The sequence below is a fragment of the Heteronotia binoei genome, chromosome 15, assembly GCF_032191835.1.
Source record: "Heteronotia binoei isolate CCM8104 ecotype False Entrance Well chromosome 15, APGP_CSIRO_Hbin_v1, whole genome shotgun sequence".
Classification (NCBI taxonomy): Eukaryota; Metazoa; Chordata; class Lepidosauria; order Squamata; family Gekkonidae; genus Heteronotia; species Heteronotia binoei.
This window is the reverse complement of record NC_083237.1, coordinates 59,244,773-59,268,892: the sequence shown is the minus strand read 5'-3', so window position 1 is coordinate 59,268,892 and position 24,120 is coordinate 59,244,773. Positions and strand designations below refer to the sequence as shown.

At 51.3% G+C, this 24,120-nt stretch overlaps 2 protein-coding genes across 2 annotated transcripts in view; one reads left to right on the top strand and one right to left on the bottom strand.

The window, feature by feature from the left end:
* Positions 1 to 16,612, top strand: part of ERBB2 (erb-b2 receptor tyrosine kinase 2) — a 148,845-nt gene extending 132,233 nt beyond the window's left edge. Inside the window, exons 24-27 of the mRNA XM_060256668.1 lie at positions 805 to 902; positions 3,381 to 3,554; positions 9,472 to 9,754; positions 13,430 to 16,612. Coding sequence (XP_060112651.1) covers positions 805 to 902; positions 3,381 to 3,554; positions 9,472 to 9,754; positions 13,430 to 13,806 — 932 coding nt within the window. The 3' untranslated portion in view covers positions 13,807 to 16,612. The remainder of the gene's footprint in view (positions 1 to 804; positions 903 to 3,380; positions 3,555 to 9,471; positions 9,755 to 13,429) is intronic.
* Positions 16,613 to 20,606: 3,994 nt separating this feature from the next.
* MIEN1 (migration and invasion enhancer 1) overlaps positions 20,607 to 24,120 on the bottom strand; it is a 101,435-nt gene continuing 97,921 nt past the window's right edge. Inside the window, exon 5 of the mRNA XM_060256068.1 lies at positions 20,607 to 22,721. Coding sequence (XP_060112051.1) covers positions 22,638 to 22,721 — 84 coding nt within the window. The 3' untranslated portion in view covers positions 20,607 to 22,637. The remainder of the gene's footprint in view (positions 22,722 to 24,120) is intronic.

Genomic DNA, 24,120 nt, shown 5'->3' with positions numbered 1-24,120 from the left:
GCAGAGCAGCTTCTGGGGAGAGCTCTCTCAGCCCCACCCACCTCACAGGGTGCTTGTTGTGGGGGAGGAAGGTAACAGATTGTGAGGCACCCTGAGACTGAGATTCGGAGTGGAGGGCAGGATATAAATCCAATGTAATCGTCGTCTTATTATTATTACTACATCGTAATCTATAATGAAATAATGATACAACTCACAGCCTGGTTGCTAACAGGCCACAGACTGGTCGAAGAGCTCCGTTGCGCAGAGTGGTAAAGCTGCAGTACTGCAGTCGGATCCCTCTGCATACAACCTGAGTTCGATCCCAGCGGAAGCTGGTTCAGGTAGCCGGCTCCAGGTTGACTCAGCCTTCCATCCTTCGGAGGTCGGTAAAATGAGGACCCAGCTTGCTGGGGGGAAAGTGGAGGCGACTGGGGAAGGCAACGGCAAACCACCCCGTAAAAAGTCTGCCGTGAAAACGTTGGGAAAGCAACGTCACCCCAGAGTCAGAAACAACTGGTGCTTGCACAGGGGACTACCTTTACCTTATTTTTTTTTACACAGACTGGTATCGGTCCACAAACTGGGGGTTGGGGATCCCTGATTTAGTACCATGCAAGTCTCATGCCTGCGTAGGATATTTCGAAATACCCAAGACTCTTCCAAATATTTTGAAATGACTGAATTCTCTTAACAGGGCCGCGCGAGCCAACCGACACCCCCATTTGTGGTTCAGTTTTGCACCCCGCTCTGTGCCACGCAGTAGGGAACAAATTCTGTTTCGCATCCAAGAGGCCTCCAATCTTGTTTGTGTTCGCTGCACAGGTTGGATGATTGACTCGGAATGCCGGCCCAAGTTCCGGGAGCTGGTCACGGAGTTCTCGCGGATGGCCAGGGACCCCCAGCGTTTTGTGGTCATCCAGGTGAGCTTGATAGCCTCGGGTGGGGAGGAAAGTGAAGCCATCCGTCTCTCGCCCTGCAGGGTTTCAGAACATTCCTCGGAGGAGTTTCTTGGAATAATTGCACGGCTAACACTGGATAGGGGGCAGAGGAAGGAAACAGGAGAACGAACCAAGAACAGAAAACTTTCCCTTGCTAGATAAAACAAAACTTCCTGAATGAATCCAGCAATTCTGACATTGCTGATGGCCCCTTCGGTGCCTTCAGGTGCTCACAAGCAGGGTTCAAAACCAACAGCCTCCTCCAGTTGTTGTCCCCCAGCATCTGACGAAGAAGAGTTGTTTTTTATAGCCCACTTCTCATTCACTGCCCAAAGGAGTCGCAGAGGGGCTTACAATTGCCTCCCCTTCCTCTCCCCATAATGGATGCCCTGCGAGGGCTGAGAGAGCTCTGAGAGAACTGTGACTGGCCCAGCTGGCTGCACATGGAGGAGCGGAGAATCAAACCTGGTTCTCCCAAATGAGAGTCCACCTCTCTTAACCACTACACAGCAGCTGGCTCTGCTGTTAAGAACTGCTACAAACAAAGTGGGACTCTTCTCTGGGAGAACCGGGTTTGATTCCGCCCTCCTCCACTTGCAGCTGCTGGAATGGCCTTGGGTCAGCCAGAGCTCTTATCTGGGAGAACCGGGTTTGATTCCCCACTCCTCCACTTGCAGCTGCTGGAATGGCCTTGGGTTAGCCATAGTGGTGAAGTGAGCGGACTCTTATCTGGGAGAACCGGGTTTGATTCCCCACCCCTCCACTTGCAGCTGCTGGAATGGCCTTGGGTCAGCCAGAGCTCTTATCTGGGAGAACCGGGTTTGATTCCCCACTCCTCCACTTGCAGCTGCTGGAATGGCCTTGGGTCAGCCAGAGCTCTCTTATCTGGGAGAACCAGGTTTGATTCCCCACTCCTCCACTTGCAGCTGCTGGAATGGCCTTGGGTCAGCCAGAGCTCTTATCTGGGAGAGCCGGGTTTGATTCCCCACCCCTCCACTTGCAGCTGCTGGAATGGCCTTGGGTCAGCCAGAGCTCTCTTATCTGGGAGAACCAGGTTTGATTCCCCACTCCTCCACTTGCAGCTGCTGGAATGGCCTTGGGTCAGCCAGAGCTCTTATCTGGGAGAGCCGGGTTTGATTCCCCACCCCTCCACTTGCAGCTGCTGGAATGGCCTTGGGTCAGCCAGAGCTCTCTTATCTGGGAGAACCAGGTTTGATTCCCCACTCCTCCACTTGCAGCTGCTGGAATGGCCTTGGGTCAGCCAGAGCTCTTATCTGGGAGAGCCGGGTTTGATTCCCCACCCCTCCACTTGCAGCTGCTGGAATGGCCTTGGGTCAGCCAGAGCTCTCTTATCTGGGAGAACCAGGTTTGATTCCCCACTCCTCCACTTGCAGCTGCTGGAATGGCCTTGTGTCAGCCAGAGCTCTTAACTGGGAGAACCGGGTTTGATTCCCCACCCCTCCACTTGCAGCTGCTGGAATGGCCTTGGGTCAGCCAGAGCTCTCTTATCTGGGAGAACCAGGTTTGATTCCCCACTCCTCCACTTGCACCTGCTGGAATGGCCTTGGGTCAGCCAGAGCTCTTAACTGGGAGAACCGGGTTTGATTCCCCACCCCTCCACTTGCAGCTGCTGGAATGGCCTTGGGTCAGCCAGAGCTCTTACGTGGGAGAACCGGGTTTGATTCCCCACTCCTCCACTTGCAGCTGCTGGAATGGTCTTGGGTCAGCCATAGCTCTCTTATCTGGGAGAACCGGGTTTGATTCCCCACTCCTCCACTTGCAGCTGCTGGAATGGCCTTGGGTCAGCCAGAGCTCTCTTATGTGGGAGAACCGGGTTTGATTCCGCACTCCTCCACTTGCAGCTACTGGAATGGCCTTGGGTCAGCCATAGCTCTGGCAGAGGTTGTCCTTGAAAAGGCAGCTGCTGTGAGAGCCCTCTCCAGCCCCACCCAACTCACAGGGTGTCTGTTGTGGAAGAGGAAGGGAAGTTAATTGTGAGAGAGCCAGTCTGGTGTAGTGGTTAAGTGTGCAGACTCTTATCTGGGAGAACCGGGTTTGATTCCCCACTCCTCCACTTGCACCTGCTCGAATGGCCTTGGGTCAGCCATAGCCCTCGCAGAGGTTGTCCTTGAAAGGGCAGCTGCTGTGAGAGCCCTCCCAGCCCCACCTCCCTCACGGGGTGTCTGTTGTGTGTGTGTGTGGGGGGGGGAAGGTAAAGGAGATTGTGAGTTGCTCCGAGACTCTGAGATTCAGAGCATAAGGTGGGATGTAAATCCATCACCATCATCATCCCCTCTTCCTCCTCGTGTTTATTAACCGTCCCGTATTGCTGACTGTCTTGATTCCCTTCGGGTAATCCGTCTTGAGCCCTGGCGAGGAAGGTGGGTGATAAAGAAGTGAATCCGATTTTTATTTTGCGCGCATGCAAAGACAGATGCTGTGCTTGCTCTTCCTTGGCAGAACGATGATGCGATGGGCATGGCTAGCCCCATCGACAGCACTTTCTATCGCACGTTGCTGGAAGAGGAAGACATGCAAGATTTGGTGGACGCCGAAGAGTATCTGGTCCCCCACCAGGGCTTCTTCAGCGCCGAGACGTCACCTGACTACCGATCCAGGATCCCCTCCACCCGAGTAGGCGCAAAGCTCAGACGCTGTGGGCAAAGCCGGCTTGTCTCTGGGCCGCTCTGGGCTCCCGGTGTGCTCTGCTGCTCTCTCCTTTCGGAGGTTCATGCGTGCAGTGGAGTCCGCTCACTCATTCCTGGTTTCCCCCTTTGCTGTTGAGCTGCTGGCTGGGTGGCAGAGGCCAGTGCGGGCATAACAGCGTCCTGAACTTCCTCCTCCACAGGCCTCAGATTCAGCAGGAGCTCACAGGAGTGCAGCTCCTGAACCTTTCTGATGGTTCCCCCTCTTCCTCCCAGCTACCTTGTCCATTGAATAGGAGGTGCAGCTGCATAACAATCGCTGGATGAGGAGAGCGGGCAGCCAGCCAGCCACCAGGGGCTTTGCCACACCCCCAGCAACCCTCATAAGGAGAGCCAGTTTGGTGTAGTGGTTAAGTGTGTGGACTCTTATCTGGGAGAACTGGGTTTGATTCCCCACTCCTCCACTTGCAGCTGCTGGAATGGCCCTGGGTCAGCCAGAGCTCTGGCAGAGGTTGTCCTTGAAAGGGCAGCTGCTGTGAGAGCCCTCTCCAGCCCCACCCACCTCACAGGGTGTCTGTTGTGGGGGAGGAAGGGAAAGGAGATTGTGAGCCGCTCTGAGACTCTTCGGAGTGGAGGGCGGGATATAAATCCAATATCTTCATCTACCTCACAGGGTGTCTGTTGTGGGGGGGGGAAGGGAAAGGAGATTGTGAGCCGCTCTGAGACTCTTCGGAGTGGAGGGCGGGATATAAATCCAATATCTTCATCTACCTCACAGGGTGTCTGTTGTGGGGGAGGAAGGGAAAGGAGATTGTGACCGCTCTGAGACTCTTCGGAGTGGAGGGCGGGATATAAATCCAATATCTTCATCTACCTCACAGGGTGTCTGTTGTGGAGGAGGAAGGGAAAGGAGATTGTGACCGCTCTGAGACTCTTCGGAGTGGAGGGCGGGATATAAATCCAATATCTTCATCTACCTCACAGGGTGTCTGTTGTGGGGGAGGAAGGGAAAGGAGATTGTGACCGCTCTGAGACTCTTCGGAGTGGAGGGCGGGATATAAATCCAATATCTTCATCTACCTCACAGGGTGTCTGTTGTGGGGGGGGGAAGGTAAAGGAGATTGTGAGCCCCTCTGAGACTCTTCGGAGTGGAGGGCGGGATATAAATCCAATATCTTCATCTACCTCACAGGGTGTCTGTTGTGGGGGGGGGGAAGGTAAAGGAGATTGTGAGCCCCTCTGAGACTCTTCGGAGTGGAGGGCGGGATATAAATCCAATATCTTCATCTACCTCACAGGGTGTCTGTTGTGGGGGGGGGGAAGGGAAAGGAGATTGTGAGCCGCTCTGAGACTCTTCGGAGTGGAGGGCGGGATATAAATCCAATATCTTCATCTACCTCACAGGGTGTCTGTTGTGGGGGAGGAAGGGAAAGGAGATTGTGACCGCTCTGAGACTCTTCGGAGTGGAGGGCGGGATATAAATCCAATATCTTCATCTACCTCACAGGGTGTCTGTTGTGGAGGAGGAAGGGAAAGGAGATTGTGACCGCTCTGAGACTCTTCGGAGTGGAGGGCGGGATATAAATCCAATATCTTCATCTACCTCACAGGGTGTCTGTTGTGGGGGAGGAAGGGAAAGGAGATTGTGACCGCTCTGAGACTCTTCGGAGTGGAGGGCGGGATATAAATCCAATATCTTCATCTACCTCACAGGGTGTCTGTTGTGGGGGGGGGAAGGTAAAGGAGATTGTGAGCCCCTCTGAGACTCTTCGGAGTGGAGGGCGGGATATAAATCCAATATCTTCATCTACCTCACAGGGTGTCTGTTGTGGGGGGGGGAAGGTAAAGGAGATTGTGAGCCCCTCTGAGACTCTTCGGAGTGGAGGGCGGGATATAAATCCAATATCTTCATCTACCTCACAGGGTGTCTGTTGTGGGGGGGGGAAGGTAAAGGAGATTGTGAGCCCCTCTGAGACTCTTCGGAGTGGAGGGAGGGATATAAATCCAATATCATCATCATCATCTTCTTCTTCTTCTTCTTCTTCATTAACCCCTGAAGAAGCCCACACCGCCCTTTCTCCACTTCTTATGTGATTTTGGGCAGCGGGTGGCTTGCTGGCCTTTTGACTGGGGAGGGCAGCCCAGGAGAGCACCAGGCGAGCGAGGCCTGCTCGGGCCGGCTGGATCTCTAGCCAGCTCAAGCAGGCCTCGCTCGTCCGGAGCTCTTTTCTTGCATTGGGTTGCTTTTGACTGGGGAGGGGCGGCATATACTAATGAGTTATGTAATGAGCTCCACCAGCTGCAAAACAACCCCTGCTCCTCCACTCTGCCTGAGTGCACAGAATCAGTACTGCTGGGTGGACGGCCATCTGACAGCAATGCTGATTCTGTGAACTTGGGCAGTTCATGAGAAGGGAGGGCAGGAAAGGTTGCATCCAGGGATGGAATTCTAGCACAGGGGTGGCCAACGGTAGCTCTCCAGATGTCTTTTGACTACAACTCCCATCAGCCCCAGCCAGCATGGCCATGGCTGGGGCTAATGGGAGTTGTAGGCAAAAAAAAAATCTGGAGAGCTACCATTGGCCACCCGTTCTAGCAGGAGCTCCTTTGCATATTAGGCCACGCACCCCTGATGTAGCCAATCCTCCAAGAGCTTACAGGGCTCTTCGTACAGGGTCCAGAGATAGAATTCTAGCAGGGGTTCTTTGCATATTAGGCCACACACCCCTGATGTAGCCAATCCTCCAAGAGCTTACAGGGCTCTTCGTACAGGGTCCAGAGATAGAATTCTAGCAGGGGTTCCTTTGCATATTAGGCCACACACCCCTGATGGAGCCAATCCCCCAAGAGCTTACAGGGCTCTTAGTACAGGGTCCAGAGATAGAATTCTAGCAGGGGTTCCTTTGCATATTAGGCCACACACCCCTGATGGAGCCAATCCCCCAAGAGCTTACAGGGCTCTTAGTACAGGGTCCAAAGATAGAATTCTAGCAGGGGTTCTTTGCATATTAGGCCACACACCCCTGATGTAGCCAATCCTCCAAGAGCTTACAGGGCTCTTCGTACAGGGTCCAGAGATAGAATTCTAGCAGGGGTTCCTTTGCATATTAGGCCACACACCCCTGATGGAGCCAATCCCCCAAGAGCTTACAGGGCTCTTAGTACAGGGTCCAGAGATAGAATTCTAGCAGGGGTTCCTTTGCATATTAGGCCACACACCCCTGATGGAGCCAATCCCCCAAGAGCTTACAGGGCTCTTAGTACAGGGTCCAAAGATAGAATTCTAGCAGGGGTTCTTTGCATATTAGGCCACACACCCCTGATGTAGCCAATCCTCCAAGAGCTTACAGGGCTCTTCGTACAGGGTCCAGAGATAGAATTCTAGCAGGGGTTCCTTTGCATATTAGGCCACACACCCCTGATGGAGCCAATCCCCCAAGAGCTTACAGGGCTCTTAGTACAGGGTCCAGAGATAGAATTCTAGCAGGGGTTCCTTTGCATATTAGGCCACACACCCCTGATGGAGCCAATCCTCCAAGAGTTTACAAGGCTCTTTTTGTAAGCGCTTGGAGATTTGGCTACATCGGGGTGTGTGGCTTAATATGCAAAGGAGCTCCTGCTAGAATTCCACCCCTGGTTGCATCCGATGTTTCTTCTAAGCTGTGGAGTCTTGCGAGCAAAAATTCTGATTTGTGAGCTACTGGAATTAAAGCTATGAGACATTGATTTGGCTACTGCATCGATTAGTTTGCTCGGGGGCCATTTTTCCGGAGCGAAGACAAAAATGTGTGAGCCAGAGGGTAAAGAACTGAGCTAGCTCACACTAACTCACCTTAGAGGGAACCCTGGTCGCATCAGTGCTTCGTTCTTGTGGGCCCCTTCTTACACACCTGCGGAAATGCCAATCGCCACTTTGTTTATTTATTTATTTTATTTATATTTATTTATATTGGGATTTATACCCCGCCCTTCGCACCGAAGTGTCTCAGGGCGGCTTACAACACTTTGGGGTTCAGAAGCAATTTTTCTCCAGGCCAGTTTGGGGTCCTGGAGGTTTTTTGCTGCCATCTTCTGGGCATGGAGCAGGGGACACTGGGGCTGTGGGAGAGGGAGGTATTTGTGAATTTCCTGCATTGTGCAGCGGGTTGGACTAGACGACCCTGGAGGTCCCCTTCCAACTCTGTAGCACAGGCTACAGAATGGCCTGAAAATCTCCGCTGGAGCTTTGCTCTTTCCTCTTCTGCTTCTGTGCATAAGGCGGCCCTGCCTCAGCTTGCCTTTTTCAAATCAAGAGGATCAGATTACCAAACCTCACGATTTCATCATAGACAGATCTATCACTGATGCGTCCAGGGGTTTTTTTTGTAGCAGGAACTCCTTTGCATATTAGGCTGCACCCCCCTGATGTAGCCAGTTGTCCTGGAGCTGACAGTAGGCCCTGTAAGAAGAGCCCTGTAAGCTCATGGAGGATTTGCTACATAAGAGGGGTGTGGCCTAATATGCAAAGGAGCTGCTGCTAGAATTCCACCCCTGATGTAGCCAATCCTCCTGGAGCTGACAGTAGGCCCTGAACTAAGAGCCCTGTAAGCTCTTGGAGGATTGGCTACATAAGAGGGGTGTGGCCTAATATGCAAAGGAGCTGCTGCTAGAATTCCACCCCTGATGTAGCCAATCCTCCTGGAGCTGACAGCAGGCCCTGTAAGAAGAGCCCTGTAAGCTCTTGGAGGATTGGCTACATCGGGGGTGTGTGGCCTAATATGCAAAGGAACCCCTGCTAGAATTCTATCTCTGGACCCTGTACTAAGAGCCCTGTAAGCTCTCGGAGGATTGGCTCCATCAGGGGTGTGTGGCCTAATATGCAAAGGAACCCCTGCTAGAATTCTATCTCTGGACCCTGTACTAGAGCCTTGTAAGCTCTTGGAGGATTGGCTCCATCAGGGGAGGCGTGACCTAATATGCAAAGGAGCCCCTGCTAGAATTCTACCTCTGGACCCTGTACTAAGAGCCCTGCAAGCTCTTGGAGGATTGGCTCCATCAGGGGGTGTGGCCTAATATGCAAAGGAGCCCCTGCTAGAATTCTATCTCTGGACCCTGTACTAAGAGCCCTGTAAGCTCTCGGAGGATTGGCTCCATCAGGGGTGTGTGGCCTAATATGCAAAGGAACCCCTGCTAGAATTCTATCTCTGGACCCTGTACTAGAGCCTTGTAAGCTCTTGGAGGATTGGCTCCATCAGGGGAGGCGTGACCTAATATGCAAAGGAGCCCCTGCTAGAATTCTACCTCTGGACCCTGTACTAAGAGCCCTGCAAGCTCTTGGAGGATTGGCTCCATCAGGGGGTGTGGCCTAATATGCAAAGGAGCCCCTGCTAGAATTCTATCTCTGGACCCTGTACTAAGAGCCCTGTAAGCTCTCGGAGGATTGGCTCCATCAGGGGTGTGTGGCCTAATATGCAAAGGAACCCCTGCTAGAATTCTATCTCTGGACCCTGTACTAGAGCCTTGTAAGCTCTTGGAGGATTGGCTCCATCAGGGGAGGCGTGACCTAATATGCAAAGGAGCCCCTGCCAGAATTCTATCTCTGAACCCTGTACTAAGAGCCCTGCAAGCTCTTGGAGGATTGGCTCCATCAGGGGGTGTGGCCTAATATGCAAAGGAGCCCCTGCTAGAATTCTATCTCTGGACCCTGTACTAAGAGCCCTGTAAGCTCTTGGGGGATTGGCTCCATCAGGGGGTGTGGCCTAATATGCAAAGGAACCCCTGCTAGAATTCTATCTCTGGACCCTGTACTAAGAGCCCTGTGAGTTCTTGGAGGATTGGCTACATCAAGGGTGTGTGACCTAATAGGCAAAAGAATTCCCCCCCCCCCCCAAAAGCCCTGGATACATCCTTCCCGTGTTTCCCTCCAGAGTGCCACAGAAGCTCAAGCGCCCTCGGAAGAAGCAGAGGCGGAAGCATCGGCTCAGAATCCCTACCTGGGCCCGGATCTCCCTGACCAAGTAGAGCCTGTCCCTCTCCACTCCCTGGAGGATGACTACGCAGGCAGGAAGATGCTGCGGATGCCGCCGCCGCCACAGGAACCTCCCATGCTCCAGCGCTACAGCGAAGACCCGACCAGTGCCTCAGCAAGCGAAAACGAGAGCCTGGAAGCCAAGAACTACAGTTCACCTGTACCCTGCGGTGTTGTTCCAGGTACAAGCTAATTTTTTTTTTTTGGTATTTTTTTGCACTGTGTGTGCGCGCATACCCATCTGGAAGCCGTGGTGACCTCTGGAGTGGCGACCCCTGCTGGGGGCCCGGAGGATATTCAGGGAGGTGCAAGAATAAAGCCTGCCCCGGCCTCCAGGCTCTGGTATTCCAAGTACTTGCCAGAGTTGGCCCTGCTTAGCTACCGAGATCTGAAAAAGAATGGGCTTGCCTGGGCTACGCAGGTCAAGGCCAGGTACAAGTTAATTTTTGGTAGCTACGACTGCCAGCGTGGTGTAGCAGTTGAGAATGTTGGGACTCTGATCTGGGAGGCTCAGGTTCAGATTCCCACTCTGCCATGGAAGCTCGCTGGGTGACCTTAGGCCAGTCACCCCCCTCTCAGCCTAACCCATCTCACTGAGCTGTTGTGAGTATAAAATGGAGGAGAGGGAAGCCACTTTGGGTCCCCACTGGGGGAAAGGATGGGGTATAAATGCATTGAATGAGCCAGAGCCTCGTGAGGAAGAGACCGGATTTTTGGGGCTCCACTTTAAAGCCATCAGTCTTGAAAAAGGCAACAAAACGTTTGGCACCGGCTAACATGGGAGTGGCTTTATGTGGACGAACTTGTTCTCTATCCTACGCCTCACTGAAGAAAACAGTGGACTGGACAAGCAAGACAGTGAAGTGGGATAATTTGTTTCTTTAATTTTCTGTGTACCATCTGGATGAAAGAAGTCATTACGGACCGTTCTCTTAGGATTTCGGTTTAACCTCCTAAAAGCGCCTGTGATTTTTTCTGTTTTGACTTCATTTTGGTGCAGACTGTTTGAGAACGGAGGTGATGTCCTAAGTGCCGGTGTGCGCTCTGGTGTTTCATATTGCGGTCTGTTTAAGGGAGAAGCTTTGGATTATTGAAGGGCCCTTTGTGCACATTTCCATTGTTTATCTCCAGTTATTTGTTAGTGTGAGCTAGGAGCAGAGTCTACTAAGAAGTAGAGTTCAAAAGGGTTTTCCCTATTACATATATATGTTTTGATAGTAATAACAATAATAAACTTTAATTTGTATCCCGCCCCGCCGAAGCAGGCTCAGGGCGGCTAACAAGGCATGGTTTCCCATGATTTACATAAGACAATTTTAAAATACAATTGATACATACATTTAAAAACAGTTACGTAAGGTTAAAACTACATAAAAGTTAAGACTCATTTAAAAACAGTTACATAAGGTTAAAACTACATAAAAGTTAAGACTACTACCATAAATTAAGGTGCTATTCAGTAGATATTTTTCGATGGCAAGGTATCGTTTTCAGGACTCCTTATATGCTTGCATAAAGAGAGTATAGTATAGTATAGTATAGTATAGTATAGTATAGTATAGTATAGTATAGTATAGTATAGTATAGTATAGTATAGTATAGTATAGTATAGTATAGTATAGTATAGTATAGTTTCACCCTGACGTTTTTTTCATTTATAGTATTGCTTAAACTCGGGGAGCCCCCCTTTTTCTCTAAGATTTATTCCCTGCATGGGCAATCAAAAGGTTGGGCCAAATAGAGGGAGGCTTCATTTTGTTTCCAAAGAAAAATTGTAGTCCTCTTGACTCTGCATTTTTGGGTTTTTTAAGTATGAGTTGTTGAGAATATAGGGAACAAAAGTTGCTGAGCGATCACTTATTAAGTAAAATATTGATACCCTGTCTTTTCTCATAGTGACTTGCACATCATAATTATTTAGTTTTATTTATTTATTTAATCAGATTTGTATCCCGCCCTCCTCCCCTTACGGGCTCAGGGCAGCTAACGACATTTTAAAACAACAATTCGGCTTAAAAAACAAGACAATATAATAAGATAGGAAAGGAAAAGGAAAGGTCCCCTGTGCAAGCACCAGTCGTTTCAGACTCTGGGGTGATGTTGCTTTCATGTTTTCAAGGCAGACCTTTTTACGGGGTGGTTTGCCATTGCCTTCCCCAGTCTTCTACACTTTCCCCCCCAGCAAGCTGGGGACTCATTTTACCAGCCTCAGGAGGATGGAAGGCTGAGTCAACCTCGAGCCGGCTACCTGAAAACCCAGCTTCCGCCGGGGATCGAACTCAGGTCGTGAGCAGAGCTTAGGACTGCAGTACTGCAGCTTTAACACTCTGCGCCACGGGGTTCGTAATAATAATAATAAGAAAACAATATAACAATTTACAAAACTGTAAGCTGATCATCCAAGATTCGTTTATCATCGCTGTTGTTGCTTTGGTGCTCTCATATCGCTGACACTATTGCTACTTTTACTTTGTAATTGCTACTGTTAATTACAAACATAACCCTTTAAAATATACAAAATAAACCACCCCTTGTGGTCTTTGCCTCATTAAAAGCCCTCGCAAATAAAAGGAGAGTTGGTTTTATACCCCACCCTTCACTTGGAGTCTGAGCAACTTACAATCTCCTTCTGCTTTCCCTCCCCACAACAAACGCTCTGAGAGGTGGGTGGGGCTGAGAGAGTTCTGACAGAAATTGCTCGTGACAGGAACAAAGTTCCGAGAGAACTTTGACTGATCCAAGGTCATTCAGCTGGTTGCATGTGGAGAAGTGGGGAGGTTCTCCAGATTAGAACCTGATTAGACCCTGGAGAGCTGCTGCCAGTCTGAGTAGACAAGACTGACTTTGATGGACCCAGGGTCTGATTCAGTAGAAGGCAGCTTCATCCGTTCATTAGAGCCTACCGCTCTTAACCACTCCGCAAAACTGACCTTGGAGCCCCCCATGAATATTTCTAATCCTGCCCCTGGAGTTGGTTCCACCAAGTGGGAGCTACAGCGGAAAGGGTTTGGGCTGTGATAGATGCCAGGTGGTCTGCCCTAAGTGGAAGGACAGCCAGGTGACGGCTGCTGGAGGACTGTAGTTGCTACATGGGGATATGGGGAGGAGACGGTATAGGGGAGGAGCCAGTTTGGTGTAGTGGTTAAGTGTGTGGACTCTTATCTGGGGGAGCCAGGTTTGATTCCCCACTCCTCCACTTGCAGCTGCTGGAATGGCCTTGGCTCAGCCAGAGCTCTCTTATCTGGAAGAGCCAGGTTTGATTCCCCACTCCTCCACTTGCAGCTGCTGAAATGGCCTTGGGTCAGCCAGTGCTCTCTTATCTGGGATACCGGGTTTGATTCCTCACTCCTCCACTTGCAGCTGCTGGAATGGCTTTGGGTCAGCCAGAGCTCTCTTATCTGGAAGAGCCAGGTTTGATTCCTCACTCCTCCACTTGCAGCTGCTGGAATGGCCTTGGGTCAGCCAGTGCTCTCTTATCTGGGAAAGCCAGGTTTGATTCCTCATTCCTCCACTTGCAGCTGTTGGAATGGCTTTGGGTCAGCCAGAGCTCTCTTATCTGGGAGAGCCAGGTTTGATTCCTCACTCCTCCACTTGCAGCTGCTGGAATGGCCATGGGTCAGCTATGGCTCTCCCAGAGTTGTCCTTGAAAGGGCAGCTTCTGGGAGAGCTCTCTCAGCCCCACCTACCTCCCAGGGTGTCTGTTGTGGGGAAGGAAGGTAAAGGAGATAGTAAGCAGCTCTGAGTAATTCAGAGAGAAGGGCGGGGTGTAAATCTATGGTCTTTTTCTTCTTGATCAGCTGCCCCAGCTAACCCTTTTCCCATCCCATTTGGCTTCCCCCCCCCCCTTCCCCTTGCAGAATATGTGAACCAGCTGGAGAACAGCCTCTCGCCCGGCAAAAGCTTGCGAACGCCAGGATCCACGCTGGAAAAGCCCAAAGGTCATTTGGGGAAGAACGGGCTCATCAAGGAACCAAAGAGCAGCTTTCCCAACGTGGTGGAGAACCCCGAGTACCTGACGCCGCGCAACCTCCCCGTGGCTGGCCTGTTGCCGCAAGCCTTCGACAACCTCTATTACTGGAACCAGGAGACCCCCAAGAGCCATCCGGCGGAACTCTTTCCCCCCACCGCAGCCGCCACTTCAACTAACAGCTTCGCCCCGACTCCAACAGCGGAGAACTTGGAGTACCTCGGCCTGGCGGAATCAGTCTCTCATTCCAAGGACTCGTCGGCCTAAAGGGCCTCCTTCCCCTTCACTGGTGAAATCGAGTTTCACGATCCAGGCAGCTTAGGGCACAAGCTAACTGACTGTTAATGCAAGTAAGATGGCTGGGATTTCTCGAGGTTCTCGGGGCTGGGAAGCCCTGCTCTTCCGCCTGGCAGCTGGACTAATGCCTCGTCGGAGCCAGCTCCCAAATCGTGCCGTTTGGGCCGAGCCAGTTGAGGCTTGGCGAGATAACAAAAGGGGAGGGTTCGTGCAACCGCTTTGCACTTCGTCTCTCTCGCCTTTGTCTTCCATGGATCTCGAATCTAAAAAATAAGGTCAGGGAAAGAGCTAGAGAATCGGAACGATGAAATGGTGGTTTATGAAACTGTTGCGGGCTTTCTTACTGGAGGAATTACAATCGCTAGGGAACACGAAACAAAATAATGTAGGAAAAATGAAGTCCACGTGTTGGTGTCTCTTATAACCTTTGTTGGTATGTTTTAATAGCAGGGGTGAAAAGGGAACTTTTGGCCAGAACGATTGGAAAAGACTGACCTGCCAAGGGGTTGCGGTGAAATAATCTGTGGTTGAATGGACACAAAACCCCTCTCTCGTGTGGGTGCGGGGAGATCATGTTGCCAAGTGACAAAAGCGAACTGTGCCCCCCACCCCTTACCCTCTGAAGAAGATTCAAGAAAAGTCAGACGAGGAATTAAAATTGTCTTTGATTCATGCTAGGAGCAGTTTGGTCAGAACGGAATCTGGGCAAATTCAGAGAGTCGTTCTGTTTATAGACAACACCTAATTTTATGCTCTTTTCTCAGTCTGTGGCCCAACCCTTGCAGCTTTTTCCTTTGAGGCGACCGAATCGAAGTCCGAGAGCAGCTCAACAATTGATGGGGACAAAGTGGAGGAGGGGGGAAGTTTAGTCATGCCAGTTCTGTGGAAACCAGAGGCTGGCTTTACTAATGACCTTGGGATATTTATTATTTTGAAGCACAGCAAGGCGTTTTGGATACCAGTTATCTGGGAGGCGAAGAAAACTGCAGAATGTGGCCTGCGGGTGCAGATTTTAAGTTCCCAGGAATTTTTTCTTTTGTTGTTTTAAAAGCAGGTTTCTAGTCCTTATGCCGTGTTTTGCCTGAGAGTGGCATAAAGGGTCTGTTGGAAAGGGCTATACCTGCGGGTCTCAGATGCCAGAGATAACCAAGATGGCTGCATGTGTTGGGGTGGAGCATCAGTGCTTCACGTAACCATCACATAAATAAATCACGTAAATAGATAAATAAATAAACCATCTCGCTCCATATCCCATGAAAAAGCATAAAAATGGGAGACTAAATTATGCAGTAGAAACCACGCTGATTCGCTCAGTTGGCCTAACTTAATGCAGATCCCACAACTGAGTTTGTCTTTTGCACAATCGCAAATTATGGGATGGTGCTCAACCTTTCTCGTAAGAGGGGACTGGATGTTTTACCCCCTCGGTGATGGACGTGCAATTGGCTTTCTTCCCGTCTGAACAGTCTGGCTGCAGCCATCCACACTAGGGAGGCCTCGCTCCTAGGCCCGAAGCCTGTCTCACAGATGGGCTTGTTCCTTTGTCTAGGAGTCTGCTCACGGCACGTGGGTCGTTCTGGAACTGGGACATGTGGCATTCTTTGTTTGCTCCTTCCGAGGATCTCCAGAAGCTGCAGGAAAAGCCAAACCTTTCACAGCCCACTGCTAGAACAACATCTGCAGGGTGCTCCTCCTTTTAAATTGCATCTCATGAAAAGAGGGAAACCACTGGCCGTGGCCTCCTCAACCCAGGAAGGATCCTGGATCCACACAGGATCTTGCACTGCCCCGCGGCCCATTTTAAGATCACAGCAATTCTATTCCGCTCAGGCTGTGAACTGCTCCGCTCAGTAGGGGGGAATAATTAGAGGGAACCTTGGTGTATGTGTGGGGCGCTTCTGGCAGCAGATTTGGGATGCTGCAAAGTGTGACAGGAGGCAGACAGGCCACACACAACCCATGCTTCTGTGCAAGCCCTGTGGACCAACATCACCGTTCATTTCAGCGGTCACAGGCAGAACATCTCAGCAGGCCGTGCCTCCATGCATCTTTACAGGAGAGCCTTTTGGGGTTTCCACAGGCACCCAAATCATCATGGGCTTCCTCTGGGCTGCGAACGGAAGAAAGATAGTCGGAGACTTTTGCAAGGGACCCAAAGGCCTGTCTGGGCCCGTAACCTTCCTGTCCCCCTTCCATGGCAAAACTCCTTGCACCAAGCTTTGCCTGCTGTCTGCCCGCTTCCTCCTATGAAGATTGCCGGCCTGTTTGTTAAATTGACACTGGCTGTACCCTGCAGTGCTTTGGGAAAGGACAGATCACTGTGCCAAAGAGAAAGACGACTGTGGAGGATGGACCTTGACTAGATGGCACTTTGGGGCAGCGAAACAGCTGGGTTTTGCAGAGGGAAACGTATGTTTTTGTCACTCAAAGCGGGTTAGCAGAGTGGCTTGATTACCACTGGAACCAATAACGAGCCACCAGTTTAAGGGTACAGACAAGTAGACCGAATGCGCCAGCCGTCCTTGGCGTATCTTCTGCAGAAATTCCATGAATCACACAAGAGGGAGGTTGAAATCTTGAAATATTTCTGAGGCGGGATAGAGGGGGATAAATTAACTTTCTATTTATGAAGTCCACCCCTTCATCGCTCCTGCCACACCCCCCCCCGTTCCTCTAAAACCGTTTGTTCCCAAACCTGGGCTCTTTTTGGTGTATCCAAGGTTATCTGCTGTGGATTCCTTTTTACAAAAAAAAAAAATCAACCACGTTACGAGTATTTGTATATCTGAGATTCGTACATCGTTTTTCATTTTCTCCTTCTTGGCTGGTGTTACTCTTTGTGGGAGCGGCTCTTTCGGTTTGGACCCCGCCTCCTCCAAGGTGCCGGATCCACCGCATGTAGGGTTCACGGCTCTGGGTTGGGAAATACCCGGAGACAAGGCTTTTTTTTTTTGTAGCAGGAGCTCCTTTGCATATTAGGCCACACCCCTCTTATGTAGCCAATCCTCCAGGAGCTTACAGGGCTCTTAGTACAGAGGCCTACTGTGAGCTCCCGAGAGGATTGGCTAAATCGGGGGAGGGGGGCGTGGCCTAATGCGCAAAGAAGTTCCTGCTACAAGAAAAGCCCTGTGGCTGGCAATTTCGAGGGCGGAGCCTGGAGAGGGCAGGGCCTAGGGAGGGGAGGGAGCTCAGCAGGGTACGATGCCATAGAGCCCGCCCTCCAAAGCAGCCGCATTCTCCAGCAGAATTGATCCAGATGCCACCTGCTGGTTGGCCACCCTTACTGCATGATTTGAAGGGACCGGAGGTGACGCTTCTCTCCGCCGAGACGAGTCCGTGGTTTATAGATGCTGGGGGGGGCATCAAGAGGGGGCAGGATGGAAAGGGGACTCAACCCTCTGGAAATGTTGGCAGAAATTCCACCGAAGCAAATGGAGAACCCTATGATGAAAGGTTTGAGGGCCTTGGGAATAGAGATGGAGGGGGGGACGGGATTACTCTCTTTTAAATATCTGAAAGGCTGTCATTTAGAGGAGGGCAAGGAGCCGTTCCACTTGGCAGCTGAGGATAGAGCCCAAAGCAATGGGCTCGAATTACGAGCAGAAAGGGTACCAGCTGGATATTAGGGGGGAAAAATTTACGGTCAGAGTAGTTCAGAGGTGGAACGAGCTGCCTAGGAAAGCAGTCTTCAAAATGCGGCTGGATTATTTGCGGGAGATGCTTTGGACTGATCCTGCATGGAGCAGGGGGTCGGACGAGATGGTCTGTATGGTCTGTGATTCTATGTGGAGGGGTGCTCTTTGGATCATGATTTGGTTAGTTCCTGGTGTCCTTTAAGCTTCAGGGACTTTTTCCTTAACAGAGACAGCTAAGCTTGGTTTGCCTGCACGTGCCTGAATGGCAAAGCATTCCTATCACCTCTCCCCCCCCCCCCCATAAGGCTCTTCAGAGTCTGCTTCTACTGGGAATCTAACAGGCATTTCGTAGATGGATAGAGGCCGGTGGCGCAGAGTGGTAAGCTGCAGTACTGCCGTCCGAAGCTCTGCTCGCGACCTGAGTTTGGTCCCTCCCGGTGGAAGTTGAGTTCAGGTAGCCGGCTCAAGGTGGACTCAGCCTTCCATCCTTCCGAGGTCAGTCAAATGAGCACCCAGCTTGCTGGGGGGGAATGGGCAGGTGACTGGGGAAGGCAATGGCAAACCACCCCGTAAAAAGTCAGCCAAAAAAACGACCTGATGTGATGTCACCCCATGGGTGAGTAGCATCTCAGTGCTTGCACCTTTACCTTTTTTACAGGTTTATATAGCTTCCCTGTTGCCACAAGGGGGACCAATGGAGAGCCAGTTTGGTGCAGTGGTTAAGTGTGCAGACTCTTATCTAGGAGAACCGGGTTTGATTCCCCACTCCTCCACTTGCACCTGCTGGAATGGCCTTGGGTCAGCCATAGCTCTGGCAGAGGTTGTCCTTGAAAGGGCAGCTGCTGTGAGAGCCCTCTCTAGCCCCACCCACCTCACAGGGTGTCTGTTGTGGGGGAGGAAGATAAAGGAGATTGTGAGCCGCTCTGAGACTCTTCGGAGTGGAGGGCGGGATATAAATCCAATATCTTCATCTACCTCACAGGGTGTTTGTTGTGGGGGAGGAAGGTAAAGGAGATTGTAAGCCGCTCTGAGACTCTTCGGAGTGGAGGGCGGGATATAAATCCAATATCTTCATCTACCTCACAGGGTGTCTGTTGTGGGGGGGGGGGGGGTAAAGGAGATTGTAAGCCACTCTGAGACTCTTCAGAGTGGAGGGCGGGATATAAATCCAATATCTTCATCTACCTCACAGGGTGTCTGTTGTGGGGGGGGGGAGGTAAAGGAGAGTGTGAGCCACTCTGAGACTCTTCGGAGTGGAGGGCGGGATATAAATCCAATATCTTCATCTACCTCACAGGGTGTCTGTTGTGGGGGGGGGGGAGGTAAAGGAGATTGTAAGCCGCTCTGAGAGTCTTCAGAGTGGAGGGCGGGATATAAATCCAATATCTTCATCTACCTCACAGGGTGTCTGTTGTGGGGGAGGAAGGGAAAGGAGATTGTGAGCCGCTCTGAGACTCTTCTGAGTCGAGGGCGGGATATAAATCAAATATCTTCTTCATCTTCTCCCACAGGGCAGGTTTCCCTGCTCTAGTTCCCCTGGTAAGCGCCTACCACCACCTCACCGCATTGGAGCTGTTCCAGTTCTTTTTTTTTTAAATGAGCAATTGAATATTACAACTATCTTGCATACCAGAGGGGGTTTTTTTGTACGTTTATGTACATGTGTGCACCTGGAAGTGATAGAATCGTAAGAGTTGAAAGGGACTTCCGGGGTCATCTAGTCCAACCCCCTGCACAGTGCAGGGACTTCACAAATACCTCTGGTGACTGGCCCCTATGGGGTGCCTGGAGGATATCCAGAGAGGAGGCGGAATAAAGGCTGCCCCTGCCCTCCCGACTGCTGGTGTTCCAAGGAGCTCTCCCATCCGAGTACTTGCCGGAATTGATTCTGCTTAGCTGCAGGCCTCGCTTTGGAAAGCACGTCGACGGAATGGAGCGGATGCAGAGAGCGAGGAGGAGGATCAGGGGCCCGGAGACCAAGCCCAAGGAGGAAAGGTGGAGGGACTTGGGAAGGTTCAGTCTGGAGAAGAGGAGGTTGGGGGGAGGACAACATTGCTCTCTTGACGTACTTGAAGGGCTGTCCCTTAGAGGAGCTGTTCCTGCTGGTAGCAGAGAAGACTAGCGATACTGGGTGCAAATTAAGAGCTGGAAGGTACCAGCTGGTATTAAGAAAAACTTTTTCACGGTCAGAGTTGCTGAGCGGTGAAATCAGCTCCCGAGGGAGGTGGGCAGCTCCCCCTCGCTGGCAGTCTTTCAGCAGCAGCTGGAGAAACCCGTCAGGGATGTTCTAAGCTTGATCCTGCCGTTGAGGAAGGGGTTGGGCTAGATGGCCCCTTTTAATTCCACGGCTCTGTGACTTCAGTGACTCTCCTGCCTCGACTACGTTGCTGCGTTTTTGGTGGAGACGGAAGCTATTAAATCCACGGCTTTCCTTTTTGCCGATATATTTCTGAATGCAGCCAAGCGCAAACCTTGAACCCGAAGGATGTGGGCTGCACCCCACCCTGGAAACCCAGAATACGGCAAGGTCCTCCTCCCTCTTTCCAATCGCTTCCACAGCACTCACTGAAATGTTCCTCATTCTGTTCCTTTCCCCCCATACTAAGGGTGGCCAAACCGTGGCTCTCGAAGCCCCCTTCGCCGGCTTGGAGAAGGCATTTCTCTCCTTAATCGCTTCTCCAAGTCAGATGGTGACTTGCTTTCTTTCTACCTCTCTTTTAAACTTGCTTTCTTTCTACCTCTCCCATCTATTTGCTTCCTTTCCATCTTCCTTTCCTTCCTTCTTTTTTGGCTCTCAAACATCTGACGTTCATTTCTTATGAACATATGAAGCTGCCTTATACTGAATCAGACCCTCGGTCCATCAAAGTCAGTATTGTCTTCTCAGACTGGCAGCGGCTCTCCAGGGTCTCAAGCTGAGGTTTTTCTCACCTATTTGCCTGGACCCTTTTTTGGAGATGCCGGGGATTGAACCTGGGACCTTCTGCTTCCCAAGCAGATGCTCTACCACTGAGCCACCGTCCCTTCTTGTGACTCTCAAAACAGCTGACAATTGTTCGGTGTGGCTCTTCGGTTAAGCACACTTGGTTCCCACGCCCCCCCACGCCCCAAGTCATTTACCACAAGCATGTATCCTTTTATTCTTAAATACTTTTATTCTTAAACATTTCTATATTAGCGAATAGATTCATTGACCTTCTCTGCAAACGAATCAGGCAGCGAGAAGCAGCATCAGACTGCTCCTCCTCCCACTCTCGGACATCTCTGTGCGTGTGTGTGTCTTTATCGCAGTTAGCAGCACAGTTGAGGCCCAGCCTCTTAGCGCTCCCGGAGTGGCAGAAATGCCAGAGTCACAAGGTGGCAGATAAAGAGGTGAAAACTGGGTGCTAAAAGCCCTAGGAGCTGGGGAGCAGCAGGGGGGGGGGCAAAGGAGGAAGCCGACCTGTCACTCACAAACTGGTGGTGATGAGAGACACGGCACCCTCCGGCTGTGTCCCCGCCTCTTCCTCTGTCGTGGCGGGGGGGGGGGGGGGGCGGGATGCGTGATGCTGAGATTCGCATGCGTACATCCCGGCTTCATTTTATCAGCTGCTGCTTGAACAGTTGAGAGAAACTTGTATCGCAGCTTTGGCATTATGGAGATGTGACTGACAATGGGATCTACAGCTCTCGGTGAGCTACGCGCAAGAGTCGGGCAGATGCTTAAACGTTGCTTCAGTAAAGTCTTTGCGTTCCAGCTGAAAGGAGGGAGATGAACGAGGGGCAAGTTCCAAAGTTCTGTCTCTCGGTTTCGGGCTTCAAACCCTCCAAAAAACGTTGCCCAGGTGGCTCGTGGGTAGGTCAGAGCACCTGGCTGGCAAAGAGTTGGGCAGGTGTGGTTAAAAAAAAAAAAAAGGTCAACCTATTCTCTTTTACGCCCCCCCTCACTCCAGAATCTGGTATGAGTTGGCAAAATCCAGGTGGAATGGCCCTCTCCTAAATGCTGCCTCCTGATGGGGCCGTGCCCCCCCCTCAGCAAAGCAAGCTTCTGACCTATCTAACAATGAAAGGCTTTGCCACATCCCCATTTTTTCCTTGCTTGAAAGTTCCAGTTTCTTGAAGGGGGGGGGGGGGGGTCTGTTGCACATGTGTTTTGCTCCCTCTAGTGGCCAATTCCATATTATAACAGGTTATGTCCGCTGTATCTCCCTGCAGATTTCCATCTATGGCAGGGATCAACTGGTGCGATAGTCAATTGACCACAAGAGGGAGCAGAACACATGTGGATACAACCCGTCCCCCTGAAACAGGAACTTGCAAGGGAGGAAAATAATGCAGGGAAGCCCGAGGAGGGACTCCTGTCAAAAATGCTCCAGTAAGCTCCACCCATCCTGTTCAGAAACATCGTCCAACCAGGCGACGCTCAACGCTGAAAAGGTGGATGGTTAAAACCTAAAATCACGCAAGACCTGCTTTCCAGTTTCTTTTATTCTCGTATTTGGAAGTTGGTGTGTGTGTGTGTGCACTCAAAATACCTCCTGCTGCATTGCTGAGGGGACAGTTTTGGTCACAGCGAGAGGTTTTTCACCAGGAAGCAATGCCTTGAATCTCTGCTCCTCTCCTGTTCTGCAGGGAACAGGCTGTCCTTCTGAACCTCCTTTAGAGCCCGTGATCCTGCTCAAAGGGTGGTGTTTCCAAGACCCTTTAGCGAGATCCCCTCCAGCACTTCAGGCTGCACAAACAACACCGGCTTGTCCTGACTGTTGGTCAGAAGGGGACGGAGGAGGAGTCTGCGTCCCAGAACAAAGTCCCAAAGAGGACTGAGTTACAAAAGGAGCGGGGGGGGGGGGGGGGAGGAGCTCCGTGCTCAGATGGCGGATAGCAAATGCAGCTGTTACGTGAAGATGGGAGTCCGTTCTCTTGTCTGAAAATGAGCACCGAGGGGAACTTCCCTGAAGCCTTGCCCGGCACTTTTTGAGAGGCCCTGGGGATCCCCTCCTGTGGCTCTCGCTTCTAAGGCTCTCTGGGCTGAGACAACCCCAAATACCTTGAGGCCGCTGCTCCTGTAGCCCCACTTAATAAGGTCATTCCACCTGGAGGCAGAGGTGAAGACAGCTGGAAGCAAGCAGGGGTGGGGGGAGGCGAGAAGGAAGGGGGCTCAAAAGACAGGAAGCGGAGAGGGCGTGGCTAAAGGATGACGCAGGGCGGGCGGCTCTTCGTGATCTTCTCGAGCTGCTCCCCGTTTCTTGCCCTCCGGATGGCTTCAATGAGCTGAAGAGCGGGGAGAGAGGAAAACGAGAGACGTCAGTGCTTCTGGGAGAGGCAGAGAGCCGGTCTGTACTACCAAACAAGGCCATCCAAGTGTTCTCGTAAGATACCCTGAGAGAGTAATCTTCTCAAGGAGAAACCACATGTGTGGAAATGTTATAACCTTTAACGTACCTTCTCTTTCCCCAGGGCTTTCTTTTTGTAGCAGGAACTCCTTTGCATATTAGGCCACACACCCCTGATCATAGAATCATAAGAGTTGGAAGGGACCTCCAGGGTCATCTAGTCCAACCCCCTGCACAATGCAGGAAACTCACAAACACCTCCCACTAAATTCACAGGATCCTCATTGCTGTCAGATGGCCATCTAGCCTCTGTTTAAAAATCTCCAAGAAAGGAGAGCCCACCACCTCCCGAGGAAGCCTGTTCCACTCAGGAACCGCTCTAATGGTCAGCAAGTTCCTCCTAATGTCGAGCCGGAGTCTGTGACGAAACCGGCCCGATTCTGCCTTCAGACCTGGTCCCGTCAGCTCCCCTTTTGAGTTGCCAACCCCTGGAGGGAGCTTATCTTCTTCCCACCACTAGGACACGCTGCCACCACCTGTTCAGTTTAGGGGTTCCTTACCGAGAGGAACAGGACTCCCAATCCCCCTCGCCAGTTCTGAGGCCTGGCCTCAAGGTCCTCTGCCAACCCAGCACCTGGTTATGACCGAGACCAAAGTCCTTCTTTGGGAGACCCCTGGAGGATTGGCACCCTTGCCAACTGCATGCCTTCCCTCTTCCCTGGACTCCTCTCTTGCAGTAGCGTGGTCTAAGGCAACTGGGGAAACTGTGGGACTACCTTTTAAACAAATAAAACATTTATTTAAAATTTATAACTATATACAGGCATTTTAAATACAGGGTGAACAGTAGTAGTAAATGAAAGCAGGGATAAACGCTCCTTCTTTCCCTAATATATAACTGGCCCTAACCATACCTTCCAGAACCGACTCACCAGTCACCAAGACTCAAATTAAACTCTCCCTCCAAAAACCTCTTAATATAAAACCCACTTCCAGCCCAGGAACTGGTTTTCCCTCCTGCAGCCTTCTGGGAGACCAGCCTGAATGACTTCCTGTCTCTCTAGGAGGCCTCCTCGGAAGTGCTGCTTCCGGACAGGTGGGGAGGGGGAAGGAGGGATAGACTAGGCCAAAGCCTTGCCTAGAGTTTAAGATTCCTCTAGCCAACTCCCAGACAAGCACAGGCCTAAAATGGTGTTTCCCCACAGAGTCCATTGGTTCTGGTCCTACCTTCTGGGGCCACAGAAAATAATTCCACACCTCTGATGTAGCCAATCCTCTAAGAGCTTACAGGGCTCTTATACAGGGCCTACTGGAAGCTCCAGCTCAAGGCCAAGCCT